This window comes from Rhea americana, unplaced genomic scaffold (genome assembly GCF_003343005.1).
Source record: "Rhea americana isolate MKP2758 unplaced genomic scaffold, rheAme1 scaffold_2, whole genome shotgun sequence".
NCBI lineage: Eukaryota > Metazoa > Chordata > Aves > Rheiformes > Rheidae > Rhea > Rhea americana.
Window position 1 is genome coordinate 3342917 of NW_028186149.1, and position 26372 is coordinate 3369288.

A 26372-nucleotide genomic window follows, 5' to 3' on the forward strand; every position below is an offset into this window, starting at 1 on the left:
TTCTCCTTATTTTCAAAGCCTGACAATCCTCTGAAGTTATGTTTATGCAAACCACAGAGGAAAGGGAACATTAGTGCAGAAGCTCAAAGTTAGTTGTGCTAACACAGACATATCTCAAATATAGCTGACTGTCTCCAGCATAAAACTAGACTCCATTTAAAAGGTTTAGTTTTGTAACACATAGCATAAACAGGTTATGAATTAAGTTCTTTCATTAATTGATTTACTGATTTTTCTCTGAGTAAGTCTGGAAATCATTGCATTTCCACAACTGAAACGTACAAAGATTTGTTTGTTACTTGGAAAGGAGGTGAACACAATGACACAACAACTAGATCTTCCATTGACTAGGTCTACAACATTAATTACTATGCCCAATATTTAAGTCCTGAAAGTCCTGCACAGCACACTACACAGATGGTTTGTCTTTAAGGAATTGCCAGATTCACAAAAGCAAAGCATAGCAGTTTTTTGCAACCTTATTAAAGCACCCAAGAACACCACAAGAAAAATTGCCAGCATAAAAGCTTTTCTGCAAAACCTGAAAAGTTCATTTTCTTAAATTAAGCAATTACTGAACATTGTATTTTTTTGTATTTTATTTTTTCAGTAATATAAATCTGCAAATTCTATAGAAAGAGATTGCTGCTCCCTAGTGATGATGTGTTCTGCTGTTTTGCAAGTTCAAAAGACAACCATGTACTTTAAAATAGTACAAAATTATAGGAATTAAGGTAATCATACTTTATTTTGGCAAACTATTCGTTGAGCATAAGGATAACGTGAGGGCTTGAACAGTGGCTAGCATATACCAACCTTTGAAAAATCTGATAGAAGTACACTCCAAAAGGCAAAGAAAGAGCAGTCAAGAATTGAACTTAAAACCTGAGAACAACTTTATGATAAGGAAAATATTACCCAAATATCACTGATATTAGAAAAAGTGATTTTGTGTGACCCACATGATAAACATCATATCATCACTTAAAACCTGAAACATCACTCAGTATTTAGCCAAGTATCATTCACGCATCTTGCATGTATTTCATCATAGACATCTCACCAATTTTTAGCTCTATCATTACTGAAATAAGCTTAAATCTACAAGATGTTCACTTACAATTTTGGCATTCTTCCCACTTTTCCTCAGTTGCTGAACAGCAAACGCATGTTCGACATTATCCATTGAAACTCCATTAACCATTGCAACACGGTCATTTTCTCTAAATGGAAGACAGTATGCAGCATAAATACTTTAAGCCAAGTAGAAAAGTTATTGGGGAACAAGCATTCCTGAAGAAACTACATGTAGAATAAACTTACTATACAGACAACTACAGATATCTCAAGAATAAAACAATTAGGAGGTTAATTTAAGTTATCATTGCCAAATATGAATGCCCTGAATCACAACTTATAGTTKGGCACTTACTGTAGCAGTCCTTCTGCTGGGCCTCCTTTCAGCACATCAGAAATAACTATTGATGTCTCACCACTCTGAAAGTGGGGATTATCTCTTCCTCCAGATATTGCAATACCAAATCCAAATCCAGGTGCCTACAATGTAGTAAAACAAATACTTTTATTAATATTTACATGTCACAATTCACATTATGTCAAACATGGAAAGGTCCTATGGAACAAATGCAACTTTTTGGAAGAAAGAAAGATCAAATTAACCATGCAGAAGACCCTGCAACTGAAGAACATAAGACAGACCAGAAAACAAGGCAAAACCACCAAAAAAACTCTATCTTTAGAAGTCAGAGATGATATGACACTGGCTACCTAATATCTCAAGTGCAAAACATTAGTATTCCCATCCATATTTTTATGGCCTGGGTCTCAGACTGTCATCACTAGGATCTCAATTTTCAGTAAGCCTAACACAACATACCACTGTGTTGATACTGATTCAAAGCCATACTACACTTTCTTTGAGACTTCCCATTATGGTATTTACCCAGTTTGACCTCACCTGCCTCCAAAACTGACAGTATCACAGCACACAGTAGTATGACTGCAGGCTCAGTTCTTAAGAATAGTAGCAAGATCACTTTTACCATTAAATATATCAAAACCTTGTCAGCACTTGCAAATCTGCATCTTAACAAGAGCCATTTGTTTCAATCTTTCCCTCTAGGGCGACCTGCCACTACAGCAAGGTCAATACCTCTGAAAAGTTATTCCTGTTAGATATTTCAAGGTATGACAATTATGCTTACTTTTCTGCCCAGAAGCAGTGAGGGTGGGAAATAATCTAACTGTTTTGCCAACTGTCTAGTTCTTCCATTATTGCTCAGAAAATAAATATTGGCAGGAGAACAATCTATTCTCATTTGAATGCTATTTAAATTTTGCTCACAAAGGTATTCTGAAATTTTAGACTATGAAGAATACGCATTAACTGAAAGGAAGAGACTGAGTTTTCGYCAATTCCTCCAGTTTCACAGCAGCACACACTCTGTGCCAGCAGAGTTATTCCTTCTTTTCTTCTCCTCCTCCTCCCTTTCTTTCTCCAGACTTTTGGACAAACGCAATCCAGCTTCAGCAACAAGGTTCCTATCCGTACGGTGGCTGCAGAAGCAGCACGGCAGTTTGCATCAGGCTGGCACACACACAATGTTTGTTCAGCCTTTCAGACAGTAGTTACTGATCAAAACCTGTTTCTCATTTCCCCAAAAGAGAGAGGATGCAGGGAGATGGTTCACATTTAGCCAACGGGCAGTGAACAGGACCACGCAGTATTAAAACAAAGATCTGGAGAGTCGTTGTTCAGAGAGAGATTTCAACAAATAGCAAGTACTGTTACTAGTTATGAAGGAAACAAGGTTGCTCTAACAAGCTAGAAAAGAGTCTTACTGCTTCTTTTATCTTCATTTCAAACCTTTAAAGCAGGCGTGGACAGTTTTCCAAGGGGCATTCCAGCCAGACCAACCTGAAATCATGGCTGGGGTTCAGAAATTGCTAAACGAAACTCTGCCATGCAGCAGGACAATTTAAAGGATCATAATGACTGTTTAAGTCAAAGGAAACTGAGGTTTCCTTTGGGGCTTTTAAATAGCCTATGAAAAGAATACCTAATAGCCTATGAAATATATGACGAGAAAACTTTTCAAAACACTGAGATTARCAAGAGCCGATTCTCTTTCGCATGCCAGCATTTTCTCCTTCCTTTTTCCATGACTGTAACAAAACAGAGTTTAGTTCACACTGTACTTGCTTGGAGAGGGGGRGAGAGAGCAAAAAAAGATACTTACGCAAGACTTTAAAGATTCACTACTTTTCCTTAAACCATAAGCCATTTCTCAAGGGCTGGAAAACTTCACTGGTTCCCTGACAATCTCTTAATTCAGTAGCTGAAGACACTGAACCTCATCACAAATTACACAAGATACAAACACGCATCCTAACCAAAGCTGTGAAAAGGTAAAGCATCTGCCACCCCACGAGCCCAGCCACTGCAATGACAGACCAGGGGAAGGCAGCGACTTTCCCCTCGCGCCCCGAGACCGGCTGGGACCACGGGAACAGCATCTGTGTAACCTGGCACACGAACACGTGCAACCCACATTTCAGGAGGGCACAAACATGCAATGCAGAGTGCCATGGTTTCCTCTGAAAATCCTTTACACTTAAGCACGTAAGCCAGATGATCTCTCAGTAAAAAGTAAACTATAGGTAGCTGATAAATTTTAACAGAACTCAGGGCTAGCTCAGTCTCTCAAGTGCAAAGCAGGGGTCCAGGAAATTAAAAATGGAGTAAAGAAAAAGGAATCTTGGTTAGAAGTTCAAAGCTCCYRGGATTCTTTCTCTCCCCTCTCTTTCACAGGAGAGTCTACCAAGACCCCTGCCAGTAGTGCTGGAATTCAGCAGAGCACAGTGTTAAATCCCAGCAYGGTCCGAATCCTTTTGTGCTCCCTTCCAGACTCCAAGACACCCGAAGCAGCTGGATCAAACAAATCTCACGTCAGCACTGTATCAAAATGCCAGGAATGACACACATATACCACAACTACCAGCACTATGTTCTGTCCCTAATTTGCAACGACATCGCTGGAAAGTAAAGGTCATAGAACAAAACCTTATAAAACAAGCGAATAGAGCTGCATTCTTTAACAAGAACTCCCTAATTAGGCACTCCCTTGTCTTTTGTCAGGCTCATCTTTCAAAGACTAGCAACCTATGCCCTTTTTAAAGGGTCATCAGAGGATCAAAACAACACGCTCAAAATAATGTATAACCTTCAAAATATGTATCTTCTGAAGTGCCATTAATTGGCTTACACAAAGGCTCTGTATGCATTCATTAAGTTGTCCCATACAAAAATACAGAAACATTGTGTTTTCTTTAAATACAGATAGTGCACTACACATTAATAAAAGCCCATCAGTAGAAGTCAATTAAAAAAAATCCAAAAATTCAGTAAAAGTCAGACTATGCAGATGGTTAGACTGTGGTGTCACACAGAACATGGTAGTGCAGCTTTTTTTTTTGGGGGGGGGGGGGCTTTAAATATATTTCAGAAACAACTGCATATAAAATACCTACTTTCCTAAAATGTAATGACTATTACCAAGACTGTTTATATGCACACAGGCACACACACTTATGTATATTTATATTCACACAGTCGTCTACTCTGATAGAACCAAAGAATATTTACTCTGCCATAGGCAGAAGCAATTGAACTCTCCTGGAGATCAGCACAGGTTTTCCTTGGTGTGACCAGGCATAACTAGTCCGTGCTTGCAAAGACTGCAAACAGAAAGCAAATGCTGCACTTGCAAACATTAGCAGAGGAGACCTGAAGATCCCTTAGAAGCAAGGGTAGAACCCCACAAAGGCACTTCTGCAAACATTAAAAATTAAGGTGAGTTTTGAACACTCATATCTGGCAGCAAATAATAAAAAGCTGCTAACAGCATATASCTTAAGTTCCAGAAGATCTTCCACAGAAGACCACTGACCCTACAACAGAACTCAATTTACTTAGCAAGTACCGTGTACACGCGTGTGTACGTGTGCGCGCACATTAAGGTGYGCCAGTCAAAGATCAGAGAACAGGAATCCCTGTGGTAGGGGGGATGCTAACACACTCCAGCCCAAGAAACCAAACTTCTATATTATGTAAAGCAATGCTACAAAGTTAATTGTCAGTGCTGAACGCGCACTGGCATTCTCCCATAGTGAAACCAATTACCAACAGGACACAAACACGAGCCTCAGAGAACAGGAATAAACGCAATCAAGAATATTCTGAATCTTTATGAACATACACACACATTATCTAACAAACTGCTTGAACTTCCCTCCTGTTATTGAGGCAGTCTATTATTGCAGATGTTAGTGGACCTTACTAATTACCTAGTTTTTATCTAGTACCACTAGTAAAAGCAAATTAAAATGGAAAAAGTTAAACTAGAGCAATTACTTTGGGGCAGAAGGAAGGGAGAAAGATTTCCTTACCATTAAAGTAGGACTAGTAGAACTTTTCTACCTCTTCCAGAGGTATTTACTATGGTTTTATATTTATTTATTCTGAATCAGATCTGTTGTACTGCTTTGCCTAGCTTCATTTCTGATTTCAAAATACTGACTGAATGCACCAAAAAAACCCATACCCACAGAAAACACCCCACACCTCCCCACGATGAATCTCAAGAGCTTTGCAGACATTTCAGTTAAACAGGAAGCCAACACCACGAACCCCAGCTTACACCCACTCCTGTGGGAACGCCACCCGGGTTAATCGTTCGTTCACCGCACTACCGGCGGCCAGCTCGCGGCCCCGGTCACGCGGGGCCCGAGGACGGCCACAGCGCTCCGCACGGGACACGCAAGCTCAGCTTGGCGGAGGGGCTGGGGGACACAGGGGAGGGTCTCCAGCAGCGCTGCAGCTCCGCTGAGTGCGGTCACCACACTCGTGCAAAAAATACTCTRTAGTCACTAAGTGGCATTTCCATGCTACGCAATCTATTAACGTCCAGGTATCTTGAAGTATAACTGAGGACAGGATGTTGATAATCTAACACTACAAGAATGTCACAGAAGTCGAAATCAAAAACCCCGCAAGCGAGCATGTGGTCGCTCTCCTAAAACCTTCTCCTAATGCTGACGCATTCTAAATGGCAATTTGTTTAGTATTAGCGTAAGAGTTTTGATTTTGTTATCTGGTACGTGAAAATATTTTGTTTTGGGATTTTTAACTGGCTAAATTCACGCTATCAAAGTCATTATGCCATCAGTTTTCAGCATCTGAATGCAAGATACTCAGCTAGCAACACAGTTAGACCAGCACAGTAGGCAGAAGTTTGGCACATAAAAGTATCAAAATTATAAACAAATCACTTCTTTCCCCTCTGTACCAGGGCTTCTGATTTCCTGTGCTGCAACAGATTTCCTGTGCTGCAARTCAAACTAAAGACACGATTTCTAGTTGCTAATTATTATTTCCAGTTTTGTTCAAGTTAACACCCTACTGCAATATCTCATTTTTCTGTCATGAGCTGGCTGAACTCCTCATTTACAGGTTTCACAGAAGTTACTGCTTAGATTAACCAGAGAAAATTTTGGGTTTTTTTCCCACAAATGGTTGCATTTAGAGACAGTAGTTTGTAAGGTGACACTTTGGTCAAAACCTAGCATAGCTGCTCTCTTCTCCTTAAGATGGCAAGTACTAAAACGGTTATTTCAAATTAGCCACGTTAAATAGATGAGAGTTAAGAGATAGAGGTGTACAGAGAGAGTAGACCAGCTGATTTGCTTTCTAGTCACCGAAGTCCATTCATCCGTAAATGCTACAATTCTAAAAAGCCTTGATGCTATATTGAAGAATTAGAGACAAACATCATTTGGCTTCCTTGAGAAAATTCTCTTATCTCCCTTCTGTTGGAACAAGTATAGCTTCTTAAGCAAGTATTTCATAGTCACCTTAACACTGAGCCACTGCCAGAAAGGGCAGCCCCATCTTGTTCCAATTTGCCCTAAGCAGCTCATTCCCTATTGTATTCCCCTTCTCCTTTGTACAGCTTCCTGACAGCCAGATCAGGAACTGATTTAAATTCAGAGTAACTCACAGAAGAAAAGAGTCAGTCTAAGGGTAAAAGTTGTCTCTATAGTCAGAGTCCCAATGTACACTCTTAGCACTCAAAATCACCATTTTGAGTCACTAATTTTAAAAAGAAGTCTTGAATGCTTTATTTATCCTGCACTGTTTCATGCTTTGCAAATTAAGTTTTAAACATATTTAAGTACAATCACACTACAACCTTTATAACGTTATATAGCCTTGCAACGCATGAAACACTTTGGTTTCTAAATTTTCAGTTATGTGCAGAAATAAACTAAAGTTTTGCTTTTGACATGATTATTTGTAGGAAAGTTTATCTTTGAAGTCTGACAAATGGACAAATAGAGGTACTATCAAACACTGCTTTTACAACAGTTCTAAATTTAAACAAAGGAATATGACAGTTTCCTTTGCTTTTACTTCCTGACATCTGGCTTTTYCCCTATTGTTTTCAAAAGCTACCAGTATCCTGAGTTCGGCACACACAGCTAATTGTATTAACTTACCCTGTGAAGAGTTACTGTGTGTTGTTCCCATATAGCTGTTTCTTCCATTGTTGTGCTCTAAGGAGAGGAGAAAAAGAGAGAAATCAGATTTCACTTTCAATAGCTAAACAACTGTATTATATCGTTAAAAAAAATTACACTCAAAATTAACATTAACATTCATACTGATTCGCTACAGAAAATCAAGGCTGGCTTGTTCATTACATATTTCCTGTTTTTATACATCAGATCCGAACTTCCGTGCTGTTTGGAGTGGGGGATAATGGTAAGATAAACGGCTTTTTAAATCATTATACCCATACTATTAGTGATATTATTAATCATATTAGTTTATTTAAATCACTTAAGTTCAGTCACTTTTTAAAAAGTTTTAAGCTTTGTGGGTTTTTTTGTTTTTTTTTTTTAACAGCACATAGTCAATGCAATTTTACAGAAACAGGAAAGAAATTAAATTCTTTTCAGAACTTTATATAGCAGCTTTAGAGAGAAGGACTGCCAGAAGCATTTGTGACGTAGACTCCCTTGGTTGCTGACTAAGAGTGCAGTAAACGAAGTTGGTCTGATGCCCAGTTTCAGTGTTCTACAGTTATCAGATGTATTGATTTACTAATTTACATAGCTCCTGGTTTCTGTGAGCATTCCACCTTTTGCTTGTTCTAGCTATACATATTACCACTAATTCTTGAATGCCTCTCTACAGATCATAGTAYCTGTGCTACTCCATTACGCATACAGGTCGCATCTGACAGACTCTGCGGTTCAGTGTACGCCAATTTCTAAGGCAAACAGTAACACTGCACAAATAAACAACATCCTATGCAAGGAACCAGGATTAAAWAGTAACATTATGACAATATTTACATACCAGCATTTCTGCTCCAAAGAACAGACACTCGCACCACTTAATTTGCCACAACAGGCAAACATTTTCAAAAGGAAAGATGGAGGAATTGGGGAGGGGGGAAGGAGAGAGATTTATAAGATCGGAAAGAGGCAGGAAGGCACCTCTGCATCTGCGATCAGAAAATCTCACAGTAGATCCTGCTATGTTTCCAGAGGAAGTACCCAGTGTTCTGTTCCATGTCCTCCTAAGCAAACAATCTAACCAAAAAGCTAAATTGGAACAGGGACATCTCTGAAACCAATTAAATTAAAGGATTTATTATTATTATTATTATTAAAGACCAACACCTAGCCCTCACCCCCTCACACACAATTACAGCAACTCAGTCACTACAACAAAAATATTCAATACCACTGAAAACTTCGTCCAATTTCGTAACATGAGAATTTGCAACTAGGTAAGATTAAATTTATTTAATAATTTAAAAGAAAAAAAAAGGAATTCTTCTCATGGTCCCCAAAAGTTGTTTTTACATTTCATATTCTAAATTTCAGTCAGTCAGTGTGTGTTAAGAGTATTGCTCATTTTCTCTTGCTGGATTCGCTTCTAAACATGCTGGTGCAATTTAATTGGGAGGCATGTCATGCACACAGGCTCCCTCCGCAACTCAGTACCTGTTGCTTCTTTACATTAGATACTGACTCAACTCTAACCCAAGACAAGATTAGGACTAATCATGCTTCCACATTAGAATTTTTAACGGTAATTGAAATATATCTTAAAACAGTAACAAGTTCCATGCACAAAGCCATCTTCCAAACAAAACAGAACATCTTGTCTGCTAAACAGTTAAAGAATACTGATTTTCTTCCCCATTTGTGATGCTCTCATTCTGTCTTGCACTTGGCCAGAGCTTCCCAGGCTAAATATTTTTCATCAACAAATAAAAATCCAAGTAAACTTCTACTTAGAAATAAAACAACTTTTTAAGTAGCTCCTGTTCAGAAAAAGATACAACAGGAATGTAATAGAAGACTAAGTGTGCAACAACTTTGTATTATTTAACACTAAATACACATTTTCAAATAGGTTGCCCCACTTCTACCCACACGAGGCTAATCCCAGGATCAGCAGAAAACCAGTCCGCCCCACCTCCCGCGCGCGCTGGCAATGCCGCGCAGGCACGTCCCGCTGCGCAGAGCTTGAGCTAGCTGGCTGACAAGCGAGACCGTGACCGCCCCGAGCTCTCTCGCCTCCTTAGCGAAACCAGGCACACAGGGCCACGGTGCAAACACACCRGCTGGGTCCGTACACAGCAAGGACTGTTAACGCTCAGTTTAACCAGCTACGTACTGCTCCCATGCGATCTGGAGGGAGAACTAATAGGCAGGAGGAGTAAGAGAGAAAGACCAGTTAGGAAGAAAGATGAGGACAGCCCATATAACATATTTCTGAAAACTATGGGAATACTTACTAGCTAAAAAGTTAAAATTAAAAGAATACACATATTTAGTGGCTGGTATTACATAAAATCTCATCAGCCTTTCCAGACCTGGACACAGTGTTCACTGTCCCAAAGCTCAGCCTACTGACCAGAGCTGCTCTCCTCACGTTAACTACTGCAGCCAGGCAAACCAGTCCCTTCCGCTAAGGCATCTCCACCTTATTTTCTCCCCATAGAAGCAAAGCTCCTGCTTGTATTTTTGATGAGAATTAAAAACATGCCACTAAAATTCCTTTTGAAATGTCTCAACAGATMGAAAAAGTTATTAAGTATGCCTTGCCACACTGCAATATTTGGGATAATAGTCAGTGTCCATTAGCTGAGGAACAGAGACAAGCATAGTCATTTACAGTTCAGCATCAAGTTACAATATTCAACACAGTGTTCTAGTTTAATGTATGATCTGATTAAGGTCAACAATTAACTGTAAGAATAGCTAAAACCACCATCTAACTCTAACTAGATAACTTGTTACTCAACTTACTACTCAGGAAGGAAGAACATGGAGTTGTTCAATTTACTCTGCCCTTAATAGACTAAGTAGGTCATCTATGATATTTGTAGAGATTGTCTTTGAGATGGAGGAATCAGCCTAATGACACTTACTTTACAGATTTAATATATTTATATATACATTCGCACATGTAACAGAGTTACAGCCTCGTGCCATAGCTTCATTTAATTCCCATTCTATTCCTCTAGAAGTTCACTCTTTCCTTTTTCAGCATTTTCTCTTCTTCATTTTCTCCTTGATATTATCTTCTCTTCTCCACTTATCTATTGCTATACCTCCCTCAGATTTTTCTGTGACAATCATTTCAAATTCACAAGACTTGGAAACATCAAATATCCATTAGTTAGACAGCAAACCAAGTAATACAGTCTTTTCACACTCTCTGCCTGAACAAACAGTCCAACCAAAACCAGTTAAAGCAGTTCAAATGAGGCCAGAGCTGAGTTGTTGGCTTTGACACAGACTCCCCGAGTTATCTGTAAAGCAAGACTGCTCTTGCTCATCACCTCATCACAAGACTAAGAAGCTTGATGAAGATCTGAGAAGCACTCATGCTAAACACCAGTAACTGAGGGCGAACTAGTTCGTGCTGTTCTCCATCTGCCGAGGTCCCTGTTGTGACACTGCTCTTGSACTATACCTGCAAAGTGCTGTGTTCAGGAGTCCTGGAAGGACTTGAGCAAATCCCAAATCTGTAGAAGAGGCAAACCTGGCTTGTAAGGTTGCTTTGTTTGTTCTGGGGTGCATTTTGGGTGAGGGAGGGGGAAGACAGGTTTTCTACTGATATTAAAAAGAATAAAAGGTCTAGAAAGACTACACGAGAGAGAGAATCAGATTCAGCATTAAACCTAGTTGTACTTTATTAAAGCGAGGAGTTTCCTTAAGATCATCYTAAACATCTTTACACCAACAGCTACTCCTACTCCTGCATTCCTATTCCTGTAGGCAGCAACAGGAAGTATCTTTCTTTTTTTAAAGGAATAGTTCATACAGCAGGTTGCAATTCCTCAATATGCAAGGAATAAAACTTTCAACTTTCTCAGAGTCTCAGATTTCTGAAACTCCCAAACTGTGTTCAGCTTCATCTTTGATATTGCTGAGAAATAAACATCTCAAAGTAACAATCTTYCCRGAAAGTTCCTGTTGGACATATAGGTTCCTCTGAAAGAGTATAAGCAATTTTGTTCCCCTTCTCATCTTCCATTTCTTTCTCCATGCATGTGTTTGGGTGCACGTGTGCATGCACACATACCACGTGCACAAGGCCAACTTTGCCCAAAGGATTAACTTGGTGCTTCTGCACCAAGATTTTCCTTYGAGCATTATGAGGGAGAAGAGCCTTGCTGGGGGCAGCTGAAGGCAGTCTGTCTCGCTGCCAGACCGGCCAGCCCACCCACCTCTCGGGCAGTCGGCAAAGCTGCAAGCCGCAGCCACGCAGAACCTACCCACAGGCTTCAGAAGACCGTTCAAGTTCACATTTGGAAAGATTCAAATCCCAGCCATAGAAACCAGGATTTTTAACTACAATAATGCAAGGTTCCCGGGGTAAAGGTTCTTGAGGATAACATTTGCTTCTTCAGGCTCTTAAAACTGGAAGACATCTCAGATCAAGGCCGAAGTTTTACATGATCTAGCAATCAAAACCAGAATAGCTTCCTAACCTTTCTAAGGGGACCTAGCCAGGGAATTATCTTCCTTGTTTATTTAACTGAACCGCATTTGCAGAGGGAGCCAATTAACTGTGTCAGGAATAACAAATTTTAAATCATAATTGAGCAAACAACTGCTTAATTTTGGCACATTACATGAGGCCAAACAAGCTTTTAATCACATTAAGAAAGTAATATTCTTCACCTAATGTCTTAATTCAGCAATGATTTCCTATAAACAATGAATGATAATTTATCAACTCTGTTACACATTTCTATAGTATAAAGACCTACTAGTTTTACTAGCTTTTCAACATTTACTAAGTTTTTAGTTTACTAGTTTAGTTTCTTAGGTTTTCAAATAAATTCATATTTAAGTATCAACCTTAGAAAAGGCAAATTTTCCTCTAGCCAAAGGAAGACTAAGGAAGCAGAAAAAGTACTTCTAGTACCCTTACAAACCTGGTTTTTACAGATCAGCACTGACAGCTGTCAGACAGACGACAAAAGGAAACAGCTACTTCTGCGACCTCGTGGGACATACTGGTTCCTGCTTCCCCATGCCCAAAGTGTGAGGGGGAGGAAAGCTGTCTGTGGTGGACAAGTCCTAGCTCTGTCCTCAGGATCACAGCAGGCAAAGGGCAGAAATCACACAACCAGGTCAGGAACTGAACCCAATGAGCTACACACTGTCCCTGCTCCAAGCCTGCAATAGCTACGCTGTAGCTTCTGTGCAGCCTTAGTCCCAACAAAACATTGGCCTCTAGAAGTGCAGCTCCTAACTGTCCGGATAAATCATAGTAATCTTGATAAATAATTCCCCTATTCTAGGGAAGTTTGGAATAAGGAGAGAAAGGAGGACTGAGGCTATATCCAAAGGCAGCAAATCTGTATTTAGTCTCCATATAAAGACAAAGAAGGCTTATCAGACATTCACACACCTTATCTACCTTGCTGCAATTTTTTAGCTTTAAAAAGTCTGAAAATTGTATTTGGGAAGTCTGCTTCAGCATCAAAATGCTCTTCAACCTCAGAAGTTTTAATGGTTTAATGCAGAATTAAAATATATTTTATTTGTGGGAATAGAAACAGCAAGTTATTATAACAGTTACAGCATTTGGAACTGTTATAAGAACTTTTGCTTGTATGGTATCTGGTTGCTGATACTTACTCATTAAAATCACCCAGAAAACTGAATCTTCCCTCAGCTAGTCAAAAGCCAGGAAGGAAGGTTATTCACCCCATGCAAGGTCTTTCCGCAGTAACTAGAAGCAATTAGTGCAATGAGGACAGAATCCTATTATCAAACTTCATTTTACCAGCTGGGATTAGAGCTGTCTCACAGCTTTTGTATGATATATGCAATACCCTATACCTCTTCTACAGACTACCTTAAAAATACCTGAGCTATTTTAAATACTGGAAGCCATTACAGTGGCTACTACTGGAGCTAAAGTACCCAGCCTCAGAGCAGCATACTGGGAGACAGGAGAAACAGCACACTGCACCTTGCTGAAGCTCGCTGTTCATACTCAGAGCTACAGTTTGTCTACACAACATTTTGCAGGCAGCACACCAGTATTTCTTTACTTCATCATCACTCTCTGAAGTTTCCATTAGTCTATTTTTTAAGAAAAGACTCCAATTATCCTCAAGACAGATCAGACAAAGGAGTTCAGGGAGTGTTGCAGAAAACTTTGCCCACCTGAYGCTCCTCGATTATACCTTTTACACAGCAATGTTGAAGAAAGAAGAAAACACTAAGGCATTTTTTCCAAGATCTACAGAAGGAAAAATTCTCACCAATACTGAAGCTGAGAAGCCATTCTCTACTCTCACATTCTACGTGAATGTGAATCCATGGAAGTAACTCTTTTRGAAGCAAAAATATTAACCTTATTCCTTCAAACAGGCTTAGGAAATGCCTAAGAGTAAAGCAATGTATCTCAATATATTTATTATTGCTTATTTTATACATTTCATAGGTGCTGAAACTAGTCAAAGTTCCACTCCTCCTAGGGGCTCACCTAGTCAACAGGCCACCTCTTGGAAAGCTAATAGCACATAAAACACATCCTACTCCATACAAATTTTTATTTACCTTCATCAGGAAGTTTTTAGAACTTAGAGTATCAAATGAAGCTAAAACTGAAATGAAGGACTCACACTGATCTTAGTATCTCCACTAGATGTGAGGAGTGTAAGAGTGGCTGTACACACTTTGGCTGGAATCCAGCTGGGGCCTCACATAATGCTTGGATAAATCCATCCACAAGATGAGGCACATCAGAAAAATACAGCTGGCGTCTTATACAATAAAAATTGTAAGAAAGAAAATAGCAACTGAATTAATTACGAGAAATGTTGCTATCTCTGGGTATTAAAAAAGGCACCATTATTAAAGCTGTTCTTCAGCTGATAGTATGCTATCCCAACTAGAAAGAGAGGAACAAAACTAAGTGGTGTATGTTAACAAAGTGAAGTTAATGTTATTGAGGTCAAACTAACTGTACAAAGTCTTCAGTACAACAGTATATACCTACTGTTTGGACAACAGGAAGAAGTCATCTTCTGTATTATGAACCACAACCTTGACGAGAAAAACCAGGATAAAACTTACCACAACACCTAGTCCATTTCCCTGTTCTGCTCAATTTATCCTATGCTTCCACATGCCACTCCACAGGATACAACATTACTAAATACAACTTCAACTGCTTCCTGTTTCATCCCTTTCTGAGACTACTTGCTGTATTTTTAAAATATCAGATATTTTGTATATCTAAAAACCCCTTAAATTCTGCTAGTTTTCCTGATGAGTTTRTATCAGACATTTTTGATCAGACTTCTGGGTATAAACTCAATTTGCTCCAAACTATTAACCTACTGTATATGCTACCCACCCCATGCAACACCCAAATTCTGCTTTAGCACGCCTCATTTTTTCAGAATGACCTCTCAAATCCCAGCCTCTCATATCAGACAGCTCTCTGACCTCCCAGGCTCATAGAACTTTTCTGTTGCTCATCGATACAATACATCAAACAGTAGACTCTTTTCAAAGTAATCAGACATGYGAGATATCCCTAACCAAGAACCAAAGTCCAGAAATTGAGAAAGTACTTGCATATTGGAGTAGTTCAAAACTGGATTATAGATCCAATTATATCGCTGTATTTATAGAAGTGTCTATGGCACAAGGCCAAGCAAATACCATTATTCATGAATGGCRGAAGACTGATGCTCAAAACTCCATAATAAGGCAGTGAGACAGGCCAGAATGCAAGACCCAAATGCAGATATGTCTTGGTGCTTTCGGGTCAGGTTCCTTCAGATGCTGAAGTAGCCAGGTACCACTCAGGCATCTTGGTAACAGGATCAGCCAGCAACTACGTGAAACTTGGGAGCTTAGTGAGTTCTAAAGGCAAAGAAAAACTGTGCTTGAGAATTTGGGATCCCTGTCTGTTTTGCTGCTTTCCACTTTGCTTTCCAGCTGGCAGTGAAATCATGTAGGATCACAAACTCCAAAGTGCTGGCAGGCAGCATTTCACAGATTATGACTCCAAGTCAGTATGCTAGCAAAGTGGAACCAAAAACACAAGAAGGGAAASAGTATAAAGAAAAAGAAAACAAAATTTTAAGCTGTATTTCCAAAGTGAGGATGCCAAAGGAAGGGACAGACAGCTTGCACTTTGCTCATTTCTTTGAAGTCATTTCTCCATCCTGCTGATCTAAGTATCAGTACTATTAGGAGGTAAAGACTCCAAAATTAGAATAGTTTTCATACATATTTGAAAGTATTTATTTCCTCTTTAAATAAACACCAGCTTCTAGTTCAGAGCTGATTATTCAGATGATCACTCCAAATCCAGAATCTCCAAGTTTCAATTTGGTATTGCAGTTCTTTACATCTCAGTATGCAACTTGACAAGCACTTCTTTCAGCAAAGGTAACTCCTTCAGAAGCACGTGTGGTCCTGCTGCTGCTTGTCCCCATCCCCCAAATAACTCTGCCTCTCAAGTTAAAACTGGTTTAAGAGTTATGCTGGCATATATGTTAAGGTGGCCACATGCAACTATTTCCARCCTTATCAGTTCCCCATCTGTTTATCTCAAATCTATTAACAGACACWTTGCCAGAGGTAAGGGTTTGTAAGCCAGGGCTGTTAAAAACATAAAAGCTCAAATATTGCCACCTCAGCTCAAACTAAAATACATTGTATCAGAGTATGGAAGTGAAGCCTGTAAGGTGTATAACTGTGGCCACAGCTTTATGGCAACAAATACAAGTTGGAATGGGAAGTTTTAAGATAATAAATATATATACATTACTATGAGGGTGGTCAAATACTGGAACTCATCATTGAACTAACTGAACTCTAGCACTCCCTTTGAACTTGAATTATTCCAGCCCTACTAATGGTCACATTTCTTGCACATTCCTGAAACTAAATCCAATCATCCAGCTACAGGCACAGCCTCCCTCACTGATCTCATACCCAGCTCGACATTATTGTTTTATCTCTCAGTTAAGAGCATTAGTTGGAGTTCTTCCAGTTTGCTTTTCGGGGAGTTGGGGGGGGGGTTATCAGTGTCACGGAAAACTTAATCACATTTAAAGTTTCTGATACAAAACTAATATAATTAAGGCTAATGAACCAGAATATTACTTTAATTAAAAATACAAAACCAGAAGTCCATGCAAGTGTATGATATGACCACTAAAGAGAAAAAAAAAAACACAAGTGAATAGACATCTGAGTAGCAATCAAAGCACTCTAGCATCTCCCTTTATTTAAGCAGAATGCCTTAGTTTCTAATCCAGAAGACCATAATCTAGTTAGCAAAGCACTGCACCGTATCCATCTTCGATTGTTATACCGTAAAAACGTTCCAACTGAAAGCAGTCCTCAAAAAGAGGCAACACTCCCCTTAAGACAAGGGGGGGGTGCTTTTTGGAGATCTTATTCAGAACTGATATCAACCAGATCAAACGCATGTTTAAAAGGCTTGCAAAGCAGTTCAATTTACAGAAACAAAACCTTTGTCTTGCTATCTGCTTCAAAGCTTGACAACAAAACACGTAGCAGTACACTGTAGGTTGCCTTCTCCTTAAAATTAACACACTACAATAAAACAAGATATTCTATAGTTGATTTCTCAAATTCTTCAGAAATTAAGATGTGGAAGGGAAGTATTCCAACACACACACTGTGCCTTCTGGCTAACAGAAGCAGTTGACAACTGCTTTGTAGTTCCAGAATCACAGCATTTTCTGAACTACTGCCTCAATCTCTCCATGAAGACGCATGTTTTTTTGTCTAGTAAGATTTTTTTTAGAAGGTGCAAAATATCCCAAGTCTCATCAACTCCAAACTTCTTACTACTTGTGGTTAAGCGTCCTTCCCGACTCAGCACAACCGCACACTCACAGACAGCATTCCCTTGCCCCTGAAACTTGGAAAAATTAGTTAAGAGTCACTCAGCTGCTAGAGCACTCCCTAACAGCTCACAAAGTTTACACATTCAAAGGAGGAAAGTGATGAGCCAAGGACACAAACACAAGAGTTGAAGAGGGGGCAATGAACAGTGTTAAATATTACAGCTAGTTGAAAATAAGTAACTTCTTTAGCTTGATTAGAAAATTGTTAGTGACTTTGGAGGAGAGAGTCAGGTAACAAAGAGTTCAATAAAAAAAAAAGGCAAAGAAAAAAAGTATGAAACAGAACGCAACAGCTTCCCCCCCTAGAAATGGGATCCTTGAAAATTAAAAGGAGAAAAAAAGAACACACAAATTAAACCAGAAGTCAATGAGAGGGAAGAAATGAAGACTTAAAGCAGCATTTGAATAGCCTGTTGGGTCAGATGCAGAGGCAGCCATGTGATTTGGATGAGAGGACAAGGTAACACTATGCTACACTGGTGATTAATGTTAATGCATTTGAAAGGCTTATTCAGTCATCAGGAAGGAAAACATTCCCAATCTTTCTCATCAGGCTGGTATGGGAAGTGCAAAACACTGTACTCCTCTCAGCAAAAAGGACTACCCCACCCTGTCAGGAAGGTCTAGTTTTGTATTATTTCAGCATGGAAAGGAGTACTCATTCACCCAGTTTCAAAATACGAATCTTGAAGAAGGGGGAGAGGTATTTTATTTAAGCAAATACAATTCAACACTCTTCAAGTCGCATTTTTTCCTACAATAATTGTTCCCAAGCTATTTATGTGCACATCACATCTGGATTTTCTTCCTGAAAAAACTTCCTAAAGCTAATATATTATCTATCAACTAACCGCTGAATTAAAAAGCCAAGAATATAAATGAATAAATAAAGCCAAGTTAGTGCTCAACAACTCTCCTTTACAATTGCTAYACAACTATGTAATTGAAAATTATATATTATTTTTATATACACACACACACACTCCTACACACATGCTCAAAACCCAAAGTAATTTAAGTTACAGGTGTAGAATGCAAGAAGTATTATATAGAAATATTAGTCAATATTACCACTATTATTTACATTCTAGAAAACAGAGTGCAGGAGAAGACAGAAGGAGAGAAGCAAGACTCCTTGTCTTCTCTGTCAAGCCATTGTATTAGTCAAGCAGCCCGCAGACCTACAGATGAATTCTCATCTCCCAACAGCTTGTTCCTATTGCTTAATTTTTAATCAGTCCTTTGCAACCTTCTTAGCTTCTACATAAGACTAATTGATTAAAGTCTCTCCACTACTGAATAGAAAAAACATGATTGTGAAAGCTCAGTTTCAGAATAACAGGCAGGATGTAGGCCTGCAAATGAAGATGGGTTACTTCAGTATTTGTTTGAACCAACCAAGCAGGTGCCCAACAGCACTGCAGAGAAAAGCAGTAGCAGCCAGCAAACTTAAAGCTAACTTTCCTACTAGAACCATAATACACATATAATCCTTAAAGCAGCACCTTCAGGCTGTGGTCTGCCATTACAAAGGGTTCAGGAGCAGCTAAGCCTAAGCTGTCTCCTGTATTTGCAAAGCTGCTCTGAACTGGGTCAAGGAATCAATAAGCACTTCTTTTTTGGTGGTGTTTTTTTTGTTTGGTTGTTTTTTTTTAAGAGTAGAGGGGGCAGGCAGGGAGAGAAGCCAACAAAATAAAGATTTAAGAGTCTTTTCCAGCAGATATTTCATCAACTATGAGCGTAGAAGCAGAACCCATACAGCAACAAGCACACCGTCACTCTCAATCCTGTCCACTTTGGAAGGAGCAYCATACATCCTTCTGCAGATAGCAGGAAATGCAGCACAATTTCTCATTCACAGTCAGCTATAGAGTTTTTTGGTTTGTTTTTAAGCTTTATCCTGGCTATACCACTATTAGAGATTTGAAAAATAGAAGTGTGTTTCTCTTCATAAAGAACGATTCACAATTACCAAAATAAAAGTTTCCAAGAACATTATATGGAAGATGTGTGTGCTTTTCCACTTTCCTATTTATTATCCTTCTCTCTCTCTCTCTTTTTTTTTTTTTTTTTTTTTTTTTTTTTTTTTATGATCTGCTTCTTTCTCTTTATAAGCCAGAGCCAATAACAAGCACAAGATCAAAAAACCAGAAGCCTGGAAAAAACAGGGGAGCATTTCCACTTTCTCCCCTCCCTTAGAACAACATGAAGCTGTGATGGACATGCACTCATAAAATCAAAACCAAGCCAGAATAGCCTTTCTAAGATGACAGGAAGTTGTGGTAGAAGTAAACAGCAGCAACATGACCGATTCCACTGGGGGGTCCAGACCAGACAGGAGGCCATCAACTGGGCCTGAGACTCAGCCCRGCACAAACAGCTGCTCCCACTACAACCCTCCCCTCTGATGTCCTAATAGCAGCAATCACACTGGCACCTTGCACTGTGCCAGTAGTTTACAGCTGTTTAATTTGCAGATCTCTAATAAAATACAAACTTTTAGAAAAGGTGTGTATCCCACTCACTAAACTGAAGCAGCCTTTTGCCAGCAACATGTTCTGGTTTTGGAGAGTTTTGTTTGCCTCCCTTCCCCCTCGTTCGTAGGCTGCATTTGCCTACTCCAGGTTCAGTAAYTACAAACTCCCACAGATCTCAGGCTGAAACATTATGACCTCAGCCATTTCTTACAACCCCCAGTTTCCTTCTCTTCCAAGGATAGGAAAGGAGACAACAGACACATTTACTAAAGCAAGATATAGTTGCTGCACAAGAGCAATAACACAAACTTTAATCCACACTGTCACCGAATTCAGATTTGCATAACTATCACATCTTTTCCCACTCCACCACGGAGACATACAGCTAGGACATTTTCTTTCCTACTTCCAAATCACAGTGGGGAAAGGGAAAARGGAATTAACCAACATGAGCTCAAGAACATTAGTGTTGACCACATCAGAACTTCCTAATAGTGTGAGGCCTTTATGCATAGAAAGCAAGACAACCTTTCACAAGTTGATAAAATATTATCTTCTCACTGAGAGCTATCTGACAGACTTTCAATTATTCTGATCATTCTAGCTGAATATAYTGTTTCTTAAATAAAATTGCTACCATGAAAATTTAGAGAGCTTCTACCAAAAAWTGGTGATAGTCTTTCAATAGCTTCAAGGCCTTTCTGCAGATTAAGCTTCACCTTCCATTTCCCCAATTCAGCATTTCAGATGGTAACAAGAAAAGTGACTAGAAAGAACAGTTCCAATTTAACTTGCTTTAAAATAGTAGCCTCATGTTCAAAAAAACCAGAAACCTTACAATTGGTCATAAAGCTACTTTTGTATTACATCRGGGAAGGGATGGGGGGGAGGGGTGGAAACAGGACCCAAAACCACATTTTAGTGGAACAAACCTCTCCCCTAGCATTTCCTTAGCAGCTTTAACCATATATCATCATAATTTCTCTTCCCACAAGTTGTGCATTAAGATGGAAAGTATATCAAAGATGCAGGGTTACATTCTTGACCAGACCTGCATCGTGTCCATTCGTCACCCCTTCGGAATGCACATTCCCAGCTAGGCCAGAGAAATACAAGGGCAAAAATGAGCAGAGCTGTTTTAAAAATATGCCTTGTGCTTCTACCAGAACCGTATCTTCTAACGACCAGGAACCAGTTTGTAAATCCAAAGACCTTAAATGAAAGCACTGTTCGCCATTGCAGAAAGGTATTCCAATTCAGCTCCACCTTAACATCTACAAGGYACAGCTACAACCTGACACTCCAGTCCGCAAACTGAAAATGAACTCAAGTTTACAGTCTTCACCTCATTTCCCTTTCACTCCACTATGCTGCAAAAAACAATGCCACTTAACTTTTGCATTCTGAAGGTAATATTTTCTAATAAAGCAAAGAAAGATTAAATAGAGGGAAATAACTAATGTAGAAATTCAAGTGTTTTTGCCATCTACTCTCTTTTCTCATTACATCCAGTACTTTAAAACAAATTGAGCATTTAATCTGCAACACAGTCCAAAYTCACTGAAGAATGACAAAGCTCAAAAGCCAGCAGAGAAGAAAGATACAGAAAAATCCAACTTAGCTATGTTTTTTTCTTTTGAATATAACATTTGTTCACATAYTGTTGCATATTCGTGCCTCCTTCCCAAAAAGTACTCGGCACAGCAGAAGGAAAGCTCCATTACACCTCCACAATCCTGCCCAAATCATGCCTGCTTTCAACCCCCACTTTAAGGCAGACGAGCACATATTAAAACAATCTCATTTCACCTTGTGGTTGAGCTCAAGCTTCCAAGAGCAGAACCTGTCTCCATTTTGGTTTGTACCATGGTCTTGCCCTTGGCTGTTTTTCACCTACAGCAGCCAGAACTACGTGCCTGCGAGTTCTTGGTATCTGTAAGCCATTGTGGTAACAGCACATGGTCCTTTTTTTGTTTTTTTTCTTGAGTCTTGGCCAAATCAGCAATCTAAGAAAAGTTGATGCAGCAAACTTAAGAACTTTAAGCTTATACAAGACAATACAGAAAAAAAAAAAAAACGTACTTAAATGCTCTTTTCCTGTTTGGTCTCTGTTTTAATGTTGCAACTACACAGCAGATACATGAAGGACACATTTAACTGCCTAGACATGAACTTTAAGGAAACAAATACATCCAAAAAATGAACTCATTAAGGTTGCATGAGCATACACTAATTCTTAGCTTGCGTACACATACTGTACTGTTAACATTTTTCCTTATATAAAAGTTATTTAAAATACGACAGGAATGCAACCATACATTTTTAAAATTATTTTTCCCCTCTTAGTCTAAAATGTTTCAACCCTTAACTGAGATATTGTTTTGTTGACCAACAATTTCATTCTTCAAATCACCCCCTAAGGAGCTGTAGAACCATCTCTTTTTCAAATGTACTACAAYTTTTGTGTATGACGACAGTGCAGCATCAACTTGAAATCCACTGTTCTCAAGCCATATCAGTCTCAAAAGAATAAAGCCAACATACACATTACCATATTAATATTGCAGACTGCTTGATGTATCCGCTTACTATGTTTAAGTTTGTTAAGACCAATGGGACACATTACGCATATTACACAAGTGCAAAGTTTCTTACAGGTCATGATTTTCCAAGCATTCAGAATACTCAAAGTTTAATAAATTTGGAGGTGAAGAAATTTAAATCGATTTTTTTTTTAATCTTGTGATTAGTTGATTCTGAGTTCTGCTAGTAATACAGCTGCAGGGTTTGAACTCCTTCAAACTGAAGGGAAAGCTACTGCAAAATATTAGGTATAGAACAGCTTAATATTGTTTTGAACGATCTACAGTCCCATCTACATACACAGGACACACATCMCCGCATCTGTATCACCAGACCTAAACATTAGGATTGCTTAAAGCAAATTTAAAAAGCAGTATTTTAAGTTTACTTAGGTTTTCTTTATTTTTAGGATAAATCACATTTTCAAGTTTTTTTTCCTTATGGTTACCAAATTAGGTAAGCACTTTTTTCAAGATGAAATTAGAGTTTCTCACRTAAGCAAGGGATAACCTCCAAATACACAACTGCAGTATGTGAAGCTGGCACTTGGAAGTCAGCCTAAACAAATCAAGTCTAGTCTGATAGGCCACTGCAGATCACTGGATTACAAAGAATTTTTTTGTTTTCCAGCAGCCTCGCTTCGCATTTGGTTTCATCTAGATTCTGCAGGGATTTTGTTTGCTTTTTTTAAATAATGTTTGTAACATTATTTCAGCAAGTCACTTTTATTAATCCAAGAAAATATCAAGCATGACCAAAAGTAACGCTGATAATTAAGTGAACTTTAGATGCCTTTATAGAAGCACTTTAAAAATTGAAAAGTGAAAGAACATTAACACACCCTGTAAACACTCAAAAAGAGTCAAAATTACGGAGAGATTAAAAAAGCTACAAATGAAACCCAGGAAACGCAGGTAGTTTTCACTTTCACCTTCACCAAGAACTGATGAGGAAGACCTATGCTTACTGGCATCGGTAAGTAACACYGCAAGTTTTCTCTAGGCAGACGCAAGGGCAACTGAAAGTCAGACCACTTTCAGGACACTCTCACCGCAGTTCAGCCGCTGGTGCGGTCCCTCAGCACTCTCGGCTAGACAGCACCAGAACCACCCGCGGCAACTGACAGGAGAAGCCTAATCCTCACCCGAGGAAGCAATGCATCTAAGCACCGACTGCACACATACCAGGGAAATTACTTTCTATTGCAACCCAATACCTTGTATAAGCAACAACAAACAGCTGTGTACATTGACCTGATTTTACATAGATAAGACACATGAAATGGAGGATCATTAACTAATCTATATGAAGACAATGTCCATAAAGCAATAGTTGATGCCACGGCTTCAACAACACATTGAAATAAGGAACAACTATTTGACAAGTGAGGCAAGCAGAGAGGCTACACACTTGAGACAAAACACRGGAGAAGCTGCTCACTTTCCCTCCAGGTAATCATCACTTCATAAAGCATACCGCTTGATCGCTAACTAGGTGATAGTCAAGAAATGACACGCACGTAGAGTATTCCAGGAGAAAAGGAACTCTGAAAACAACGCCTAAAAATACAATCTCTCCATAACTCTTCAGACATGCTACCCTGTCAAACCAACCTCTTGGCAAGCATCTCCCATCTGTGTCTAATGGGCAGATGTCTTTTTAGGTTACTCAGCACATTTTTAAAATGAAAAAGCATGAATGACATTTGAGTTGTTTATCCAGCCAGCTGGAAAAGAAAYTGGATAAGCTCTTGGTTAATAGCTGAAATGCTTCTATAATTTTGGCCAGTGACCTGTTTATCCTAGGTTACAGCTACAGTTCATTCAACGGTTGCCCCAAAAGCTATCACATTACATATAAGCAAGAAACAGATGCTCAGGGAGAAAAAAGGCAACCGAATCACCTACATAAATCTGCAAAAATAGCCAGCCTTTTACTAGTAAGAGTTCAGACTCCCAGTTAAATATTCTATCATTCTAAAAATGCTCAAATTATAAAAATATTAGCAGAAGTATCACTGTGAGTAAACTAGAAGACAAGCTAGATACCTACAGATGCRAACAGAATGAACATCTTCCCTAAACGTATAAAGAAGCCTCAAAAGCTTGACATCTTTACATCACACTGATCCACCTGATGAGTCAACTCCACAGGAAATTCCATCACGGCCATGGTTTGCGGAAGAAATACCGAGGGCTTCCGAAACACAGTTCTCTGCAGAAAATCCCAAGATTTCCAGAGCAAGAGTCCTAAAGCAGAGTGTGCAACACGCACAGAGTGCTCAGGCATATTTCCTTATTAGGATGAAGTTAATTAAGAAAGGGGATGCCTGAAGAAAAAAGCTTCTGTATCACTATCACATACAGAACTGGACACTGAGTGGCAGCCCAGTATGGATACAGTACAAGTTGTTACTTTAAGACTACAAAATCTGAAAAGACACAATATAAAAATGGAAATAATGATATTAAAATCCAGTCATTCGCATGATTATACAGTATATTTCCTCTTCCTCGGAAGAAAAGTTCTTTACTCTCCCATACCCAAACTATATATATATATATTTATTTTTTTATTTTTAAGTCAGCTACGAAAACTGGACTGTTCGTGCATATTAGTGACAGTCTTTATTTTTAGAACAGCTAATCTAGAAAGAACCAAAAAGAGAAAATAGCCATATGTATTTTAATTTGATTGTTGCAGAAACTAAATTTAATCCCACTAGCACTGAAACATTTGGACAATGAGAATCTTTCTGATCAGTTTAATTTCCTTTAGAAGAAATACAACATTCTTTGTTAAAAAAACCCCAAACATCTTTTCTCAACTCTGAATCACTGTTAAATATTGCGCCCTTATCTGAATTGAGCATTATATTCCACAACAACCCAAATGCCCAAACTGAAAAAATAGCAGATCTAGAGCCACTGATTTCATACACAGGTAATTAATATTGACATGTATAATGTTGCCATCTTGCAAAAGATTAGGTTAAAATTAGGATGAATATAAAAACCGCCATTCTGCTTCAAGTACAGAGTTTATGCCACACATCCTTCAGCTGACAACTCCTACAAAAGAAACCCTGGAGAAGTGGATGGTTTTCTACTGCTTTGGCAGAACAAGTTTAGCTCCCTGTGGTCTACTAAACACCAGTGCTAGCAAAGGGCAGGGGTGAGCTCACCCCTTTCCTCAGGGGGTTGACCAAGAGCCTAAGCTCTGATGTAAATTAAAAGCCAAAAYGTTCTGGTGCACAGGCTAAAGCCTGAGGCGAGCCCCGCTCAGGGTCGCAGACCAGAGGCAGCGGTGAACGGGCAGCACTGCCAAGGGGCCACGCTTCCCAGCACAGGACTCCTCTCCCCTCCCCGCACTCGCTCCATGGTTTGCCTGGCCCCTTAGTCAGCTGGTTCAGCTTAGTAAGCTGTCAGGAAAATCATCAGCAAAGAGGGCTTTTTTGTTTGTTTGTTTGTAATGCTCAGTGACAAACTAGACTATCRAGAGGTCAAGCAGCCCAAGGGTGGGGGCTAGGCAGGAAGGCCAGCTCGCCATCCCTGCCTTTAAGCAGCAACAAGCTATTACATCTTTGCTATGTAACATATTTTTGCTATAAAACGCTCAGGTTTACTACTCTGTGCTCACAAGAAACAGCAAAGACATCAGGCCAGAGCGAGTCCAACACTGATAATACAGTTTTTTTGATTAAAATATCTCAAGACATTGTTCTACTGCATTTGAATTTCAGTTTTTAGTCAGCATCCCAGCACTGAGAATGACGCAGTGC

The 26372-nt window shown here is 39.2% G+C and overlaps 1 protein-coding gene across 5 annotated transcripts in view; it reads right to left on the reverse strand.

The window, feature by feature from the left end:
- Window positions 1-26372, reverse strand: part of TJP1 (tight junction protein 1) — a 166476-nt gene that overhangs the window by 40041 nt on the left and 100063 nt on the right. For 4 of the 5 annotated variants that reach the window (XM_085303319.1, XM_085303318.1, XM_085303317.1 and 1 more), the window contains exons 2-4: window positions 7579-7635; window positions 1433-1557; window positions 1121-1223 (exon numbers count right to left, since the gene is read on the reverse strand). In XM_085303319.1, coding sequence (XP_085159445.1) covers window positions 1121-1223; window positions 1433-1557; window positions 7579-7626 — 276 coding nt within the window. In that variant the 5' untranslated portion in view covers window positions 7627-7635. Of the gene's footprint in view, window positions 1-1120; window positions 1224-1432; window positions 1558-7578; window positions 7636-7743; window positions 7758-26372 lie in introns of those variants that run through there. The other variant, XM_085303321.1, reaches the window with a different exon arrangement.